Raw genomic sequence first — 18,654 nt, forward strand, 5'->3', positions numbered from 1 at the left:
GCATTTGAAACGCGTTTGGTTTTTTGCTCCAAATCGCATCTCATCCTAGAATTTTTCCTTTGTTACACTTGCCATTTTTTGAGGTCGTTTTCTAGCAAATGCGCGACCAACATACGCACATTTTTAGGGTGAATTATCTTTTGTTTTTGTCACAACCCTTCATTGCCTCTGCCGTCTCAACAAAATGCCCCTATTCTACAACTAAAATCGGCCAGTTCTATCCAAATCTATCATTTTTTTTGCATATTTGACCTTAATGGAAGCCAACTTGCTTTTTCGCTCGAAACCCTAGTTTTTTTACCTTGATTTTGTTTCTTGATTGTAGATTCTTGGAGGGTTTTTCAAGAGCACAACTAGGTTGTCATCCAAATTTTTTGTGTGCCTCAATTTTTGTGCCCGCGAATCTAGAAATTGACAACATATTCTTTTTTGGTTTTTCAAGTTCTCATTTGGGTTGCCCTTTGAATTTTTTGGGTCTTCCATGTTTTTGCTTCGAAGAACCCGCCTTCATAAATTTTCATGCTTTTCATTGAAAAATGTGCAATGGCATTATCGACTAATATTCTACTCGAGAGCAATTCAAAGTTTAATGGTCGAAATTATGGCACTTGGAAACAACGGATCATAGCAATTTTTTAATATCAGAATACCGATTAGATAGTTCTGGGTGTTGCACAATGTCCGACTATCCTTGGCATTGATCAGGGTTCATGGGATCTAAATAAATGATAGGCATTGATGCTTTTGAAATTATCCATGGCTGATGATCAACTCTCTCAAATTCCATCTGACAAGACAACTGTCGAGATATGGGCACATATCAAAAGTTTTCATGAGACTTCTGACCAAAGTAGAGCTTTCTTCTTGAAGAATACTCTGTTTTCTATTTCATGTATGAGCGAACCTTGCTCTAGGCTCACCTGAATAGGATTCAGGAAATCTGTGATCAGTTGTTTGCCACTAGTTGCAAGATGGAGGAAGAGGACATTGTGGTTATCACTCTCTGGAGTCTACCAAAGTCCTCTACAAGCATTTTATCGAGACTCTCAACATCACATCTTCTGGTGTTGATCTGAAGTTTATTGATCTTTGCACACTTTTGCTTCAGCAAGATCGGTGGAAACAACAATTCGATAGTAGTTCCAACTCCACAGAGCAAGCCCTTGTTGCCAAATTCTTTCATAACGATACATGCAAGTCTTAATAGTCTTCTCAGCAGAAATCCTTTGCTCCAGATTTAGAAGGCTCTCAGAAAAAGAACATTAGATGCAACTATTGCCACAAGTTTATTAGGCATATGAAGGTTGAATGTCGGAAGCGCTTAGCTGCCCTATCTAAGCAATCTGGTTCCCAACCCACAACAAACATTGTAGAGCACTCCAAGTAGATAGAGTTTGCCTTTTACGCTTTTTGACAGCTTTGTGCTCTGGATAGATTAACCATTAAGGGAGGGTATTACGATAATAGATAGTTTCTATTATATTTGTTTAGTATCTAATGGTTATCTATTGTAATCTTCTGAAAATATTAGAATGTTTCTAATATTTAGTTTTTTGTTTAGAGAATAGAATGTTTCTATTCTTTATGATCGTTTCCTAAGGAAACATTGTTCCATTCTTTTGTATATATACACCTCTTGGTCTTTATTAATAATAAGCAAGTATTGCACTAATTACTTCGTAATATGTTATGATGACTAGACAATTTGTGGATTATCTAAGAGAACCACATTCAATCTCTCCTAACAATGTTAGAAAAGTGCAGAAATGTGGAAAATTACTCTTTAACATCAAAAAATGCATATTTTAGATACCCTTTGATACACTTCTACGTCATATAATTTGTAAAGGGCTTATGGACCCTATGAAATTTGCCCTGATCATGACACTATTGACCAACCCCTAAGACAACACTAGTGGTCAAAGCATTTTAGGATACACAAGCTATTAGAGGAGGTTTATCAAAGGTCTTTGCCACTCTAGGAGCCCCTCTAGAGTAATATTTAAAGAAGAAAACTAATACAATAATTACTTGGACTATATTCAATGGCAACAATATTTGATACCATGAAACAAAATTTAGAAGATGCCCCTATCATCATATTGCCCCTATCCTCATATTTCTAGATCTAGATGCTTTTGGTATAGATATTGAAGCAACCCTCGCCTAACCTTGTGATAACAAAGATCATCCCATTGGTTTTGCTTGTTAGAAGTTTTCATGAGTAGAATAAAATTATACCACCACTTAAAGAGAGGCCTTGGCTATGGTCTAGTCACTACATTAATTTGACCACTAACTCCTTTCTACACTATTCTCATTCTACATAGACCATGAACCTTTGTAGTTTTTATAGAATAAACTATTAATCCAAGGGAGAATCTACATATGTTTGCTACTTTTCAAAGAGTAATGTTAACATAATAGTGAGACAATGGCGAAGTAATCAAGGTCTAGAATATCTATCTTGCATTAGCATAGGACAAGAAATGAAGGAAGCTTGGGAAGACTTAGCTTACACCCATTTGTTTTGAATTACTCGAGCATTGGAAGAATTCCATACTGTTGCTACATTACTTTCTATAGGAGAATACCCCACTAACATGATAACACATGACAAACAACTATTATTGTGGCATAGCCACAATGACAGACATAGCCTCAATGACATAGTTTGGGCGACGGACATAGCCTTAGTGACAGACCTAACTTGTTGCACGTAAGAAATGTCTCCATACTCAACAAACTATAGGCCTGGCTCATGAAACAGAGTAGTGGTAGAGCTTATGTTACCTTGATCTGTCCATGTTGCTGCAAGGTCTGTGCAAGCAACCTCGTCATTTTTTAGGTGTTTTCACATGTAGGGGTAGCAGTAGATTCTTGCATATCCTCCTAGAGCAGCCCTATGATCACACCTTCATTCTCCTTATGTGATGCATTGCCCTTATCATTGTCATCCATTTTCTCCCAGTTGTGCAAATGTGATTTAGTTTTTCTTCACAATGCTTGAATACTTACTGACCAATCGACATGTTGCCAAAGAAGGGACACATTCTATATCATGAACAATCCATAACATTGATATTATAGGTTAGGAAATTTCATCTCTCCATGCACAAAATCATAAACCTCTCCATAGCGACTAAAACCTAGTATCATGACAATTCTTGATTGCGATCAAGAAGTGATGAATCATATCATGGATCAAGTCTTGCAACTCTAGATTTAAGAGGAGGTTACCGACTTTGATATTTGCACAGTTCTCCAATATTGTAAATCACTTTAAAAATGGATCACCATTGAAGTCATCAAGGCTTTGAAAGCTGTCAACAATCAAATGCAATATCTCAATCACGGTGTTATCATCATACGATGCTCTAAGAGCTGAAATTCTCAAGATCTCACTAAGACATGCTGCAACTGCCAACTTTATTTCCTTGTCATGGTCTCTCAAAAGCTTGGGTTGAGTTAAGGCATTCTTAATCAAAGTAAGGATCCTCTGTATAAATCTTGAAGGTAATTGGTCCACCTTAGATAGACATACTTCAATATATCTAATGGAAGATCAACACCCTTGCTAAGTTCTTTGCCAATCTTTTGTAGTGCCTTCACCCACCACTATCTATCATTGTTGGGCGCCATTGTGTGAACCAAACCTTGAAATCTCTTAATCATCTCAACAGGCTGGCAAGATCACTTGCTCTGATACCATTTTAATGTTCCAAATGGTACACCCAAGTTTTCTTGAGGGAAAACACCCATAGGAAACGACGAGGGCAACGCCCGAGGGAAAGCACCAGAGAGCAACACCCAAGGGCAATGCTTGAGGAAAATTACCCGAGGGCAACACCTGAGAGCAACAATCGAGGGAAGGTACCTAAAGGAAACACTTGAGGGAAAATACCCAAGGGAAAGTACCCGAGGGCAACATTTGAGAGCAAAATGTTAGCAAGAATGTTGAGGGTATGAGAAAACATCACAAGACAGTGTTATGACTTTGTTTGTCATTGATGACAACATAATAAGATTGATAGAGCAGAAAACTAAGACTTATGTATGGAGAACATCACATTGTGTATCTGCGCATGCGTAGTTAACATCATATACTACAACATGTATTGGACATGTGGTCAAGTGCGGAGAACTTGAATCGACATCGTACGAAAGATATTGATGATTTACTAAGAATCGCAGGAAAATAGAGTATTGAGGAAACAATTTATGTTGTATGATCAATACAACATATTGTGCTTGGAATGAAGGGTTGCGTAGTTAATTGGAGGGAGTACATTGACAATTGATGATGTCAGCAAGTGTGCAGGTACGAAAGTCGCACATTTGAAAGTTTGGAAGGAACTGTGAGCCGACAACATTAATTAAATATGTATTTCGTTTAATTAAATATGGAGCCAACTCAAAAGATTAATAATTGAGTATGGTATAAAGGAAAGATGTTTTCCAAGTTCGAGTGACCATCATAGTGATTGAGAAGCAGAGAAGACTTGCGAATTGTGAAGTAGAAGAGTAGAGTAATTTGCTAATGTGTGTAAGTGACCTTAAGGGTTACTAATGAGTTCCAAATCTATTTGCATGGTCTGAAGGTGAAGGAGTCTGACATACTGGATAGAGGAAGAGAAAAGAGATTGTTGTACATCTACTGTTCTAAAAGGAATAGTACCGAGATCAATTGGACAATGGGTTCGTTGATCTGATCCTGAAGCTGTTTGGTCAGTGTGTTCAGCTGTCTTCTTCAACTCCTGACAGGGTAGGAATCTCCTAACAGGGATTCAAAGTCTATTAACAGGGACTCTTTGTACTAAGCATTGTAACAGATTCCTAACAGGGTCTATCCTCTAACAAGGAATATTCAGATGAGTACATTATTCTGCGGGTATCATTCCCACCGGAGTTTTCCCTCTGATTAAGGGTTGCCATAGTTGACATATCTGGTGTATGTGTGTATGCACATTTCTTTATGATTGCTGTTTACTTTGGTTGATAAAGTAAGAATTGTTTAAGTTTGATAGATAATTGATTCACCCCCCACCCCACCCCCCCAGTCATATTGGTGAACTATTACTTCTAACAATTGGTTTTAGAGCATCAGGTCCTTGAAAGGAAGTCTAACAACTTTGGGAGATCTATGGCAAATATGTTCAGAAAGGAAAGTCCTAGATTTGATGGCACAAACTACGATAGTTGGAAGGATAAAATGAAGAGTCATCTCTTGTGCATGGGACCAAGATATTGGCTTGTGACCAAGACATACAAAAACATCGCAGAAGAAGATAATCTTGAAACCTGCACCAAAGAACAAAGAGAAGCGTTTATGTGTAACATAAGGGCAAGAGAAGCAATACTATCAACATTACCTGAAAGTGAGTATAGTTAGGTAAAACTACTTAAAACATCTCATGAAATTTGGAAAACTTTAGAAGCTAATTATGAAGGTGATACACATACAAACGGAGTTAGATTGCAAAATTTGTATTGTGCATTTCAAGATGCTAGAATGATGGAAGATGAATCTGTGAGAAGTTATGTTGGAAGAATATCTGAGATTGTTGCAGGAATCACATCTCTTGATGGAAAGAAATCTGATGATGAAGTGATATGGAAGATCTTGAAAAGTCTGACACCACCTTTCAAGTCAGCACCACAAATGATTCAACTAATGATACCTTGCACAACTATTTTCACCAAAGAGACATTGCTTGGTAGATTGGAATCTGTAGAGTTTGATTTGAAACAGTCTGGAGAATTGACAAAAGTTGAGACAGCATTCAGTGCATTAAACATCAAACTTGGTTTAGCAAGGAACACAAAAACACAGCAAGACATTGCTAGCAGCAGCAAATCCATTGAAGAAAAGATCCAAGGAGTGGCTCTTCTTGTGGAAAAAGAAAAGGATGGTAAGAATATCTTTAAATGTTGGACTTGTAATGAATAAGGTCATTATGCATCTAAGTGTCTTAAAAGAGAAAGGAAGTTTAAGGGTAGATTTAAATATAGAAGATCTAGAAATTGTTTATATGCTAATGAAGAAGAATTTGATCAAAGAAAAAGTAAAGATGAATTAGGATTTGTAGCTATAAAATAGGATGATCTTAACAAAGAAATTAGAGAAGAAAGTGCGCTAATTTCACAAGTTGAAAAGAAAGATTGGATCATTGATAGTGGTTGTTCACATCACATGATTGGTGATATGAGCAAGTTTGTCAAATTTAGAAGTCATGATGGAGGAATTGTCAGAGTAGCGAATAATGCAGCCTGTCATATTACAGGAATTGTATCTATAACACTTGATGGTAAAACATATACTGATGATGTTTATTTTGTTGATGGACTTAAGCATAACTTGAGTGTTGGACAGCTTATGGACAAAGGCTATCTATTGCAATTTTGTAATGATACATACATTATCAAGAACAAGGAAGGAAAACTACTTAGTATTGGCACAAAAACCAGAGGCAATGTATTTTAGTTAAACTCCACTAAAATAACATGCTTGGTAGCAAAGATTGACAACAGTTGGTTATGGCACAAAAGATTTTGTCACATTAACTTTGATAACATTGTGAAGGCCAGTAGCACACTCGCTGTGAGAGATTTGCCCAAAACATCTAAGCCCACTGACACTATTTGTAAGGAATGCAACTTGGCTAAGCAGAAAAGAGTCTCATTTCCTAGCAAGCAGTTTTGTACTACACAAAAGCTGGAATTGGTACATACAGATATGAGTGGTCCTGTAAAAACAAAAGGATTCTATGGAGAAAGGTACTTTATGATTTTTGTTGATGATTTTACTAAAATGATGTGGGTAGCCTTTCTTAAAGTAAAATCAGAAGCATTTGAGAAATTCAAGATATTTAAGAACAAGGTTGAAAATGAATCTAGAGTTGAGATCAAAAGCTTAAGATTAGACAGAGGAGGAGAATTCATCTTTAGAGAATTCAATATCTATTGTGAAGAACATGGCATCAGGAGACAACTATACTCACCCCATACACCTGTGCAGAATGGGTTTGTTGAAAGAAGAAACAAATCAATTGCTGAAGCAACAAGAGCTATGTTATTTGAGAATGATGTACCAAAGACCTTTTGGAGAGAAGCAGTCAGTACAACAGTATACACATTGAACAGAGTGCAGATTAGGAAAGGTATGGACAAAACTCCCTATTAATTATGGTTTGGTCACTCACCATCAGTCAAGTGCTTCAGGATATTTGGAAGCAAATGTTACATTAGAAGAGATGATGATATTGGTAAATTTGATCCAAGGAGCAATAGGTATGTTTCTTGGTTATTCATTGAAAAGTAAAGCTTACAAATGTTTCAACTATAGAACAAAAACTATAGTAGAGTGCACAAATGTTAAAGTTGATGAAAAGTTTGGTATCAAGGAAAAGATAATGGACTATAACTCTGATGGAGATGATTACTCTGGAAAGGCTAACAAAAGTAATGAGTTACTTTTCAAGACTAAGAATGACTTGCAGAGTAATGTGCAAATTGAAGATGTGAGAGAAGAATTGAGCGTAGTACCTGAAATAAGAATTGAAGCAGAAACTCCCACCCCAAATAAGAAGTTGATAAGAAATCATCTTGTAGATCAGATAATAGGGAGTAAAGAAAAAAGAGTGATGACAAGGAGCACAATTAATGAAGAACTATGTCTAATATCTCAAGTAGAACCAAGAAGCGTAGATGAAGCAATCAAAGATGATCACTGGATAAAAGCAATGGAGGAGAACTCCAACAGATAATCAAGAATGACACATGGGAATTGGTTCCTAGACCAAAGGACAAAAATGTGATTGGCACGAAATGAGTTATTCAGAAATAAAATGAATGAACAAGAAGTGATAAGAAACAAAGCAAGATTTGTATGCAAAGGTTATTCTCAGCAAGAAGGAATTGATTATGAAGAAACATATGCACCTGTAGCAAGAATGGAAGCAGTCAGAATGTTCCTAGCATATGTAGCAAACAAGAATTTTAAGGTATATCAGATGGATGTTAAGTTAGCATTCTTAAACGGAGAACTTAAAGAAGAAGTTTACATTGAGCAACCAGAGGGTTTTCCTTTAACAGAAGAAAAGGACATGGTTTGCAGACTAAAGAAAGTATTGTATGGATTAAAACAAGCACCAAGAACCTGGTATGCAAGATTGGACAAATACTTAACAAAGCTTGGATTTGCTAAAGGAACAACAGATTGTAACTTGTACTTAAAGACAATAGAAGATGGTTTGCTGATAATTATTGTATTTGTTGATGACATCATTTTTGGTGGAAATGATGAAGGCAGTAACAAATTCTCAGAAGACACGAAGAATGAGTTTGAAATGAGCATGATAGGTGAAATGAAATTTTTCTTGGGATTGTAGATTGTTCGGAACAAAGAAGGTATCTTTATTTCTCAAACCAAGTATTTAAAGGATTTACTGAAAAGATTTGGTTTAGAAAGTTGTAAACTTGTTGGAACTCCTATGGTAACTGGTCATAAATTATCTAGCAAAGATGAGATGCCTACTGTTGAACAAAAGAAGTACAGATCTATAATTGGAGGATTGTAGTATCCGACTCATAACAAATCAAATATTGCCAATGCAGTTGGAATTGTGGCAAGATTTCAAGCTGATCCTAAGGAATATCACTATGTAGTAGTAAAAAGAATATTTAGATATCTGAAAGTATGGTATTTGGTATGACAGAAATAATAACTTTACTCTCTGTACCTATACAGATGCTGATTGGGCAGGAAACAGGGATGACAGTAAAAGCACTAGTAGAGGAGCATTTTTTCTTGGAGGAAGATTAGTTTCTTGGCTTAGCAAGAAGCAAGATTGTACCTCACAAAGTACTGTAGAGGCAGACTATGTTGTAGTAGCAAATAACTGTAATCAAGTCATATGGATGAAGTAGATGATGAAGGATATTGGAATCACATTCATAGAACCTGTTATCATTTACTGTGATAACACAAGTACAGTCAACATGTCTAAGAATCCTATTTTGCATTCTAAGACTAAGCACATTGCTATAAAATATCATGTGCTGAAAGAAAAAGTTGCAGAGAAAGAAATCACATTGGAATACATCAGAACTAAGGAACAAATTGCAGACATTTTCACAAAAGCCTTACCAAAGGACACATTTGAATACCTAAGAGGTATGCTTGGGGTTATGCCCCTACCTAGCTCAGAATAGAAGATGCAAAAGTGCATCAGTCTAGGGTACACATCACCATTGTTAGACTGGACTGAATGCTGATGCTTCCTCAATGGGGGAGTATTTGTGATGAGCAGAGTCAGTTAAGGACTCTTGGTAATAGGTAATTCAGTTATTTAGTTATATGTAAATATTGTAAAGCAACAGACCGGCTTGTGGTTGTGCTAATAGGTTGTTATATGTGCTACCTTTGACATTGATGTCAATGGGGGAGAGAGTGATATGAAAAACATTAGAATGAGAGAGCGTGATATGAAACACATTAGAAAGAACTTGCACTATGGGGGAGTAGTGTTGAAGGACTTACATGAAGCAAGCTTTGATTGATAAAGAAAACTTATTGGTATTCTTGGAACTAGATGTTTTTCATCTATGTTGCCGTCAATGCCAAAGGGGGAGATTGTTAGCATGAATGTTGATGCGATGAGAAAACATCTCAAGACAATGTTATGACTTTGTTTGTCATTGATGACAACATAGTAAGACTGACAGAGCAGCAGACTAGGACTTATGTATTGAGGACATCACATTGCGTATCTGCCCATGCGCAGTTAACATCATATACTACAGCATGTATTTGACATGTGATCAAGTGTGCAGAACTTGAATCGACAGCGTACGGAAGATATTGATGATTTACTAAGAACCGTAGGAAAACAGAGTATTGAGGAAACAATTTTTGTTGTATGATCAATATAACATATTGTGCTTGGAATGAAGGGTTGCGCAGTTAATTGGAGGGAGTACATTGACAACTGATGACGTCAGCAAGTGCGCAGGTATGGAAGTTGCACGTGTGAAAGTTTGGAAGCAACTGTGAGCCAACAACATTAATTAAATATGGAGCTGACTCAAATGAATGTTAAGTGTATGGAGCCGACTCAAAAGATTAATAATTGAGTATGGTATAAAGGAAAGATGTTTTCTAAGTTCTAGTGACCATCATTGTGATCGAGAAGCAGAGAAGACTTGCAAATTGTGAAGGAGAAGAGCAGAGTAATCTGCTAATGTGTGTAAGTGACCTTAAGGGTTACTAATGAGTTCCAGATCTGTTTGCATGGTTTGAAGGTGAAGGAGTCCGACGTACTGGACAAAAGGAAGAGAAAAGAGATTGTTCTACATCTACTGTTCTAAAAGGAATAGTACCGAGATCAATTAGATAGTGGGTTTGTTGATCTGATCTTGAAGCTGTTTGGACAGTGGGTTCAACTGCATTCTTCAACTCTTGACAGGGATTCAAAGTCTCCTAATAGGGACTCTTTGTACTAAGCATTGTAATAGACTCCTAACAGGGTCTATCCTCTAACAAGGAATATTCAGATTAGTACATTATTCTGTGGGCATCATTCCCACCGGGCTTTTCCCTCTGATCAAGGGTTTCCCTAGTCAACATCTTTGGTGTATGTTTGTATGCGTATTTCTTTATGATTGCTGTTTACTTTGGTTGATAAAGTAAGAATTGTTTAAGTTTGATATATAACTGATTCACCCACACCCCCTTCCCCCCCTTCAAGTTATATTGGTGAACTATTACTTCTAACACAATAGTCAGGGGCAACACTCGACGAAAGGTACCCAAGGGCAACAATTGAGGGAAAGTACTTGAGGGGAATTCGAGGGCAACACTTTAGTGAAAGTACTCGAGGGTAGTGCCTGAGGGAAAGAACCCGAGGGCAACACCCAAGGTCAGTGCTTGAGGGAAAGTACTCGAGGGAAATGCTACTAGAATGGCCATATAGGATGCTGGAGGGATGACAGTACGATATAGTGGGCATACGATGAGCAGATTGGGCATGCGGTGGTATAGATTTGGCTGTACAAAATGAGGAGAGATGTACAGTGAGCAGATTGGGTGTGTGATGAAACATATATGGTTGTACAAAATGAACAGGGATGCATGGTGAGTTGATAGACATAGTTGCAAGTTGTATGATGAGGGGGGGAGTGAATGTAAGGGGGTCGGTGTGAGTTGGGATTTGACTATATGGTGGTATTTCCTAGTGTACAAATGCCTTTTGAACAATTATGACTTGGCATGCTAATTCTTCCTTAGGTATGGTGTATGTGATGGTGTTGTGTAGTGGTACTGTTGTTCTTTGCCAATGATCCCATGTTAAATATGTACTCTTCTGAAGTATTATATAATGATAATACACATCAAACAGGAAATGATTGCCAATCAAATAATATTCATATATTCAGAGCTTAGTTACAATAATGAAAGCACTTCAGAGTTGCTAGATCCGATGCCAAACAAGCAAAGTGGAATAGTGTGAGGGTTGAATCCTACTGAAATTGAGATAGCCAAATAGGGAAGGTCTTCCACTTTTGAAATGGCGAAACTAAGTAGAATACCAATTGGAATTCACAATACAATAAAATATCTCAAGTTGCATACCAAAAACATCATACCCATTGATCATAAATAGCTTGTTGGAGGAAAACTTTGGAGGTGCACAACAAGTGCAAGCACGACAACAAACACCTTTGACCAAAATAAAAGATGGGCTCGAGATATACATAAATCAATTGGAACACCAAGTACATATATTTCTATTTTATTAATTTGGGCCCATATTTATCAATTAAACTAATTAATTAAAGATCCTTTTTATTATATAATGTAAATTCCGGGATCAATTAATTAATAAATTAAATTTAATTATCACAATAAAATTTGGTACATGACATCATGACAAGGAAGAAAACACAAGCAAAATCACACAAAGGAAGACATTCAACAGATCAAAGGAGAAATAATCATGACAAAAGAAAATTATGGAATTGTAGATTGAATTTTTAGTTGTTCATTAATGGATTTCCTCAAGTACAATCAGCAAGAGAGACATTTTAGCAGACCAGAAAAAATCAGCCTAGTCAATACCATTCATCAAGGAAGATCAACACGAAAGATCGAAGTACTCATCATAAGAACAAACAATTCTAAGATCCACTCATAGAAGCCTAGAAGCAATGCATCAATCTTCAAATCAGGCATAATACTGCAGTCCAATATTATTTCCAATATGCCTTTGGCAACATTTTCCTTCACACAATCGATTGTGGTAAATATACATGTTGCTTATGCATAAGAGATAATGCTATACACCTTGCTTATGCATAATAGATGATGCTTAAGTGTATGTTTCATATGATAGAAAATAACATATGCTTGACTGTTTGAAATCCATCTTGTGGGAAGGGCCTGGGGTATAAGAGGAGGGTTATTTGAGTTGGCCACCCTAGAGTTGATCATATAGTTGGCTTCTAGGGACAAGATGACACATAAATAGAAGAATGAAGAAACCCCTTACAACCTCCTTACAACTGCACAATGATGGCACTTGTCTCTAGGAGGATGAGACATTGATAGGAAAAACAAGTACAAGCAACCCACTAGAGTAGCCAAGATAGCTCTGGCAGACGTCTGCTCTTTGCTTAGTGTAGAAGTGGCTTCAAGGAGACCTATCACGTTTCTTATATATATATTGCTTATGTTATGCTTGCAGGGTTCAAATCTAGAATCACTTAATTTATAGAAATATTTACTTTGTAAGATGAAACCCTAACCCTAATTTGTTGCAATGTGATTCTATGAAAAATTAGGAAGGTGGTATTATGTGTATTCTTACAAACACAACATCTCTTTAAATCCAACTACATGGACCTTATTTAGGTTAGTTAATACTCTTTCCTACCCAATGCATTTGTGACTTTGTTTCACTTTCCAATCCTATTCTTCTATTTTAAACAATAGGCTTGGATAAATTCAACCCACTTTATGTCTTTGGTTCAACTTACCTTGGTGGTTTGAGTACCATAATGATTGATGATTTGCATACAACACAAACTTCTGAGGCAACTAAAAATGTTTTCACTTTTTCAATGCTTGAATGATAAATTTTCTTGTCAACTCTAAAGATCCCTTCCTTCCATTATCTAACTTTTTGTGAAATATGTTAGTGATCCACCTTCTTGACTTTACGTTGCTTTTGTTGCAATACCACTTGCATCTCAATAGGGTTGTAATACTTTACCAAATTCTGTAGCAATGCTAACTGGTTGTCTATAATCTTCTTTGATAATATAAAGTTTGTGATTTTTTGTAGTCCACTTGCATTTTCTTTTGACCCCTTACTTAGTTTAAGTTACTGTCACACAAATGTCATTGAACTTAATGGATTTTCAATAAAAGCTAGTTGGTCCTACTTTACCAAATTCTGTAGCAATGCTAACTGGTTGTCTATAATCTTCTTTGATAATATAAAGTTTGTGATTTTTTGTAGTCCACTTGCATTTTCTTTTGACCCCTTTCTTAGTTTAAGTTACTGTCACACAAATGTCATTGAACTTAATGGATTTTCAATAAAAGCTAGTTGGTCCTTAAAAACTTCTACCTCTACAACAAACACTACTTTAGGTCAATCAACTATTGCTTAGATTTTTTCTTGGTCAATCCAACCATGTGTTGAGATCCATGTTGCACAACTTGTTGCAAGTCAGGCGGGTATCTTGGGTTGGTGACTTGAGCCTTTCTTGGCAGGTCATTTTCACCCCAACTTGTGTCTCGAAGGGTCAAACCCTTGTCGATTTGTGAAACAAATCTGATTTGGGCACGCGAATTGGATTCGTGGATTTGGAAATTTTTTTCCCAATTATGGTTCAAGTATATATATATACACACACACTAAAAATAAAAGAAATATACATAATTCTAAAACTAAGTCATTTTATAGTATGAATCTATATTTCTAGTATGGATCTACGAATCTAGTATACTTGATAATTGATTTATTTTCACGATTATAAAGAAAATCAACACATTCACATTGAATTATTGAATTACAAAATGAAATTATGATTGTTGAGGATCCTCGAGCAGTGACTTGGATCCTTGAGAATCCTTGATTCTGCCTGTCTGGGGATCCGCAGGCAGGCAGAATCAAGGATCCAAGCACGAACCCGGATCTGCATTTAGATTCCTGATCGGATCCGAATACGAATTTGGCCTATTTAAAATGAATCTCGACAACTAAGGTCAGACCATTTGACTTGTGTGACTTGTTGAGTTAGTCGGTCACTATCTGACTCGAGTCCGCAGTCCCTGACCCTACTGACATTTATGTAAAATAAACATTAGCTTTTTTAATAGTTTTATTTCACTGATTTTCCCTTAAATCATTCAATTTGAGATGCAAAACTCACATTTAGAAATTGCATTGTTGAGCTTTACCAATACTGTTTTTGGCATCTTAAGAATTCAAGAAGTTTTATGTAGCTCTCAAGGTGCTACTTTGGTTTTGGCAGTAGGGGCACTGCTGCTTGACCTCGTTAGGAGTACTATCCCCAGACCCTTGCAGAGGTTGTTGACTCTTGACCTCGATGGGGGTGTTGCCCCCAAACCCCCATTTTATTTTTGAAGTGCACTTCAACTATATCTTCTTGGATATTACTTGATGTATAATTGTAGTCTAGAAGATGACCTTTTCTTCGGGGGGATGATGATTGGTTACTTGTCAGTGTATTAATTGTCGTCAATGTATTAATTTGCATTTGTGCTTACGTGATCAATGTATATTTATAAATTTGATCAAATTAGCTTCTATTTGATGATGTTATTGTGGCTTGAAGCTTTATCCAATAACGGGTGCACGAAACAATTATTAAATCCTTAAAAATCTCTAAATTTTAAGGGGGTTTTCACTTCTTTGCGAAGTCATTGGCGAGTCATGAGTGGAGTCAGCCTTGCTGAGTCCGAGTCGAGTTTGAGTGTGAGAACTATGGTTTAGATTACAAATCCCAAAGTTTACAAATCCTGTCTTAAGAAATACATTTCTTTGATATTGATTGATTACTTGTCTTTGTGCAGTCTGCATTTACTAATTTGATATGTTTTAGATGCTCTTCTTTAGTCTTATTGAAAATCAAGATGTCATCCATAAAAGCAATCATAAACCTACCCAAATATCACTTTAATACTGTATTCACCAATCTCATAGTTAGGTGTGGGAGTCTATCAGTGGGCCTAATCAACCATCTCATGATCTTTTTCTGTTTTTGATTGTTTGCCTTTATTCATCTCTTCCACTAATTCCAATGGCAAGAAGTTAGAACCATTCTTTAAATCTGTCTTATTGATGTATGTTGCTTGCCCATCAAATGGTCCATCCATGCATGCAAATAGGAATCTAAAATTAATTTTATCTTATTAATTCCATTCTCCCCCTCTTCTCTGGGCGGTTTTATCTCCTTTATTCCTTTTCTGTCCTTTATTCCCCAGTCCTCTTATCACGTTCTCATGTTTTTCTTTTTGAAGGTGACAAATTTCTAAACAATAAGTTCCCTTTTCTTGACAATGGATTATTGAGTGTGCTTCAAAAGATAGAATATAAAAATATACATTGTTAATATGAAAGCACTGTTGGATAACTTCATGAACTATGCAAAACTCATCCCAACTATCTTTTTATTGTTTTAGAATCTAAATGCATTTTCCACTTGCCTTTTTTTATGCTATTACTATTGATATCACACATCGGCCCAAATATTTTCTGACTCAACTTTTTGTCTACAATTTTTGCACTCATATGTTTTTTTCAGTGTTACACTGGTAGTGGTGTACATCAGGACAAATTTTCAGTATACATATAGAACATGAAATGCTAGTTATAATGAAATGATGTTTCGGTAGAACATACCAAATTAAAATACTTGAACATAGAAAAATTGCGACATGAACTAGAAACATTGAACATTCAACATAGTAACATAATAGATACCCAATAGTAACATTCAAAAAACAAAATTCAAATGGAAATTCATGTACCCATCCCAGCGGTGGCATGGTTAGGGAATAGCGGAGGTGAGGGTACTTCGGTACTCAAGTACCCGGTGTGGGGACGTCTCAGGGACGGGTACTTTGAGGTTTGGGAGGGGAGTGCGAGTCCCTGTGCTACACCGGTTTTTTTCTTAATTCCTTGTTGGTTCTATTCTATATGCAATTGTATTTGGTGAACTTTCTCCTGGAATTAAATTCCTAGGATTACTGATGCTCCTCATTGGTCTTCAAGTGTTCAAATGTTTGCTGCACACCTAAACGGAGTCTTCCTTAAATACATTGGGGAATCACATTCCATTAACCAAGCGTAAACCCTTATATATGATGTGGCATGATGGAATGTAACCTCTGGAAGTGCTAATCAATTTGGAAGCTTTGTGGTGCCACATAGGAAAATTATTTTCTCAAAATCCATTTGCTGAAATGGTGATTGGAACGAGAATATATTTAGAATCTCAAATTGTCTTGTAGTTAGAGTATGACAGTTGAAGCTTTATTTGAAAATCAACAAAACAAAACAGACAAATGGAAATATTTTTTCGGGTACAAATCTTTGCTTTTTACACCTTGGATGCTCTTGCGTCATTTTTCAATGCTAATAATGCAAGGAGGGCTTCCATCAGCTCATAGGTAGTCTAGGTTGAATCCAATTTTTTTGGTAACATCTATATTTGTGTATTTAAGTTCGACAAAAGTTACACGAGGGAATCAATTTCCTTGATAATTCAAGTATTTCTTTGATCGTCCATTCTAGGAGGCTTCTTTGTAAATATCTCGTTGACTTTTCTTCTCATGATTTTTGCAACTGCCTTCATTTTATTGCTTATTCAGAATATTACCTTTATGGTACATATAAAGAGGAATAAACTTACTTTGTTATTTGCCTTTTGAAGGTTGATGATGTCTTACTGGAGAAAACCTTGGATTTTCTGCGGTATAATGGTGGCTATATGGCACTGCTGTTCCATGCTTCATGGTGTCCATTTTCGAAGACGTGCCGATCCTTGTTTGATATTTTATCATCATTATTTCCTAACATACATCATGTAGCCATTGAGGAGTCAGCTGTTATGCCTAGGTATGGGATGATTTCTTTTCTAGCTCTAGAATATTTGAATCCAGAGGATTTGGGGTTGCTCTGTCTGTCAAAAGTTATCTGCATTGAACAAACTTCGTATATTTTCCATTTAGTGATATCCTTGTTTTTTGGTATATAAATTATTTGTAACCTATTTCACATTCTCAGTGCTCTTTCAAGGAATGGAGTTCACAGTTTCCCGTCCCTGTACCTACAGAACCAGACATCAAGGGTGCACTATCATGGTTCAAGAGATCTTAAGTCCCTTGTGCTTTTTTATAAAGAGATTACAGGTATATCTAATTTCTTACATTATGCTTAAATCACCATTTTATTTAAGTTGTCTACCAAATCCTGGTTTTTCAATCTGCAGGTATTGAGCCCATCAATTCTGACTATCTGGCAACGGATTATACAAGTAGCTTCAGTAGCCATTTTGGTGATGATTATGGTCAAAGTGACAAACACTTTCTTCAGCAGGAGCCTTACTTGATATTTGCATTGCTTTTTCTCACTGCAAGAATTCTGGTTTATCTCTTCCCAAAAGTCTTAATGCGGATCAGACATTACCAGTTTGAGGACTTCTGGCATCTAAATTTGGCTCGTTTGGGTGAAAATGCATCACCTTTCTTAAAGCACGCCCTGCACATGATCAATCTAAATTTAATTTGGAGTCGTTTAAAGCTCTCTAAGATGAGGAACTTCCAAGAAGGTGCTAAAAATGCAAGAGTATGGGCCTCATCATTGGCCTCAGTTTCTCTTGGTAAAGGGTTGGCCAATAGATCTGGTAGTAGCAGTGAATCGCGATAAGATCCATGATCAGAGGATAGATATTTTTATAATGAAAACATAAATACGATAGAAAGGGTGGATTTATTTCAGTACCTAAAAATTGCTCTTTGAATGAAGTATCCATAAAATTGGACATTAGAATCTTTACTTTCTTTCAGATAACCACAGATTCAAGTGTCTTTGTAAATTAGAGACCTGCTTCAAGTTAGAACTTGAAAGTCCATCCTTGTTCAGATGAAATTTTGATGCCAAGAGCTGTTGCTCTAACTGCAATCATTAGATTGAGCTGCAGGAACTTTTAATCTCGTGCATTGCACCTGGGACCTCTTTCTCAGAGTATTTTTGCCACTGTTAAAATCCAATGCTCTCGTTTCAAGATGTTAAAATCAGTTTGTCTGAACAATTTGGACATGTCAATACACCAATTACAATTTATTATACTTTTCTCATTTTCTCAACAGTCTAAGCATAAGGCATATGTGTTCAATGGGGATTTTATATTGATATTTTCTGACCATTTAATTTTCTAATTTTGTGAATGGTTTTGATCTGGTTGAAGTTGAATGCAATTTGGAGGCAGTGTATCGTGTATCAAGCATTTCTTTTCACAATTCCTTTGTAAATCCAGTCAATCAAGGGAAAATCTGTGATCATTTATATTTTGCAGTCTCGGTTTATTATAAATTTATAATGGACCCTTTATTTTATGATG

The 18,654-nt window shown here is 36.3% G+C and overlaps 1 protein-coding gene across 2 annotated transcripts in view; it reads left to right on the forward strand.

Annotated features, from left to right (window-relative positions):
- Positions 1-18,400, forward strand: part of LOC149562262 (5'-adenylylsulfate reductase-like 5) — a 58,708-nt gene extending 40,308 nt beyond the window's left edge. For both annotated transcript variants that reach the window (XM_089825793.1, XM_089825794.1), the window contains 3 exons: positions 16,966-17,150; positions 17,319-17,443; positions 17,524-18,400. In XM_089825793.1, coding sequence (XP_089681919.1) covers positions 16,966-17,150; positions 17,319-17,443; positions 17,524-17,960 — 747 coding nt within the window. In that variant the 3' untranslated portion in view covers positions 17,961-18,400. The remainder of the gene's footprint in view (positions 1-16,965; positions 17,151-17,318; positions 17,444-17,523) is intronic.
- Positions 18,401-18,654: the final 254 nt, after the last annotated feature.

This window comes from Cupressus sempervirens, chromosome 4, assembly GCF_028749045.1.
Source record: "Cupressus sempervirens isolate cs-2001-9-10 chromosome 4, ASM2874904v1, whole genome shotgun sequence".
In the NCBI taxonomy this organism is placed as follows: domain Eukaryota; kingdom Viridiplantae; phylum Streptophyta; class Pinopsida; order Cupressales; family Cupressaceae; genus Cupressus; species Cupressus sempervirens.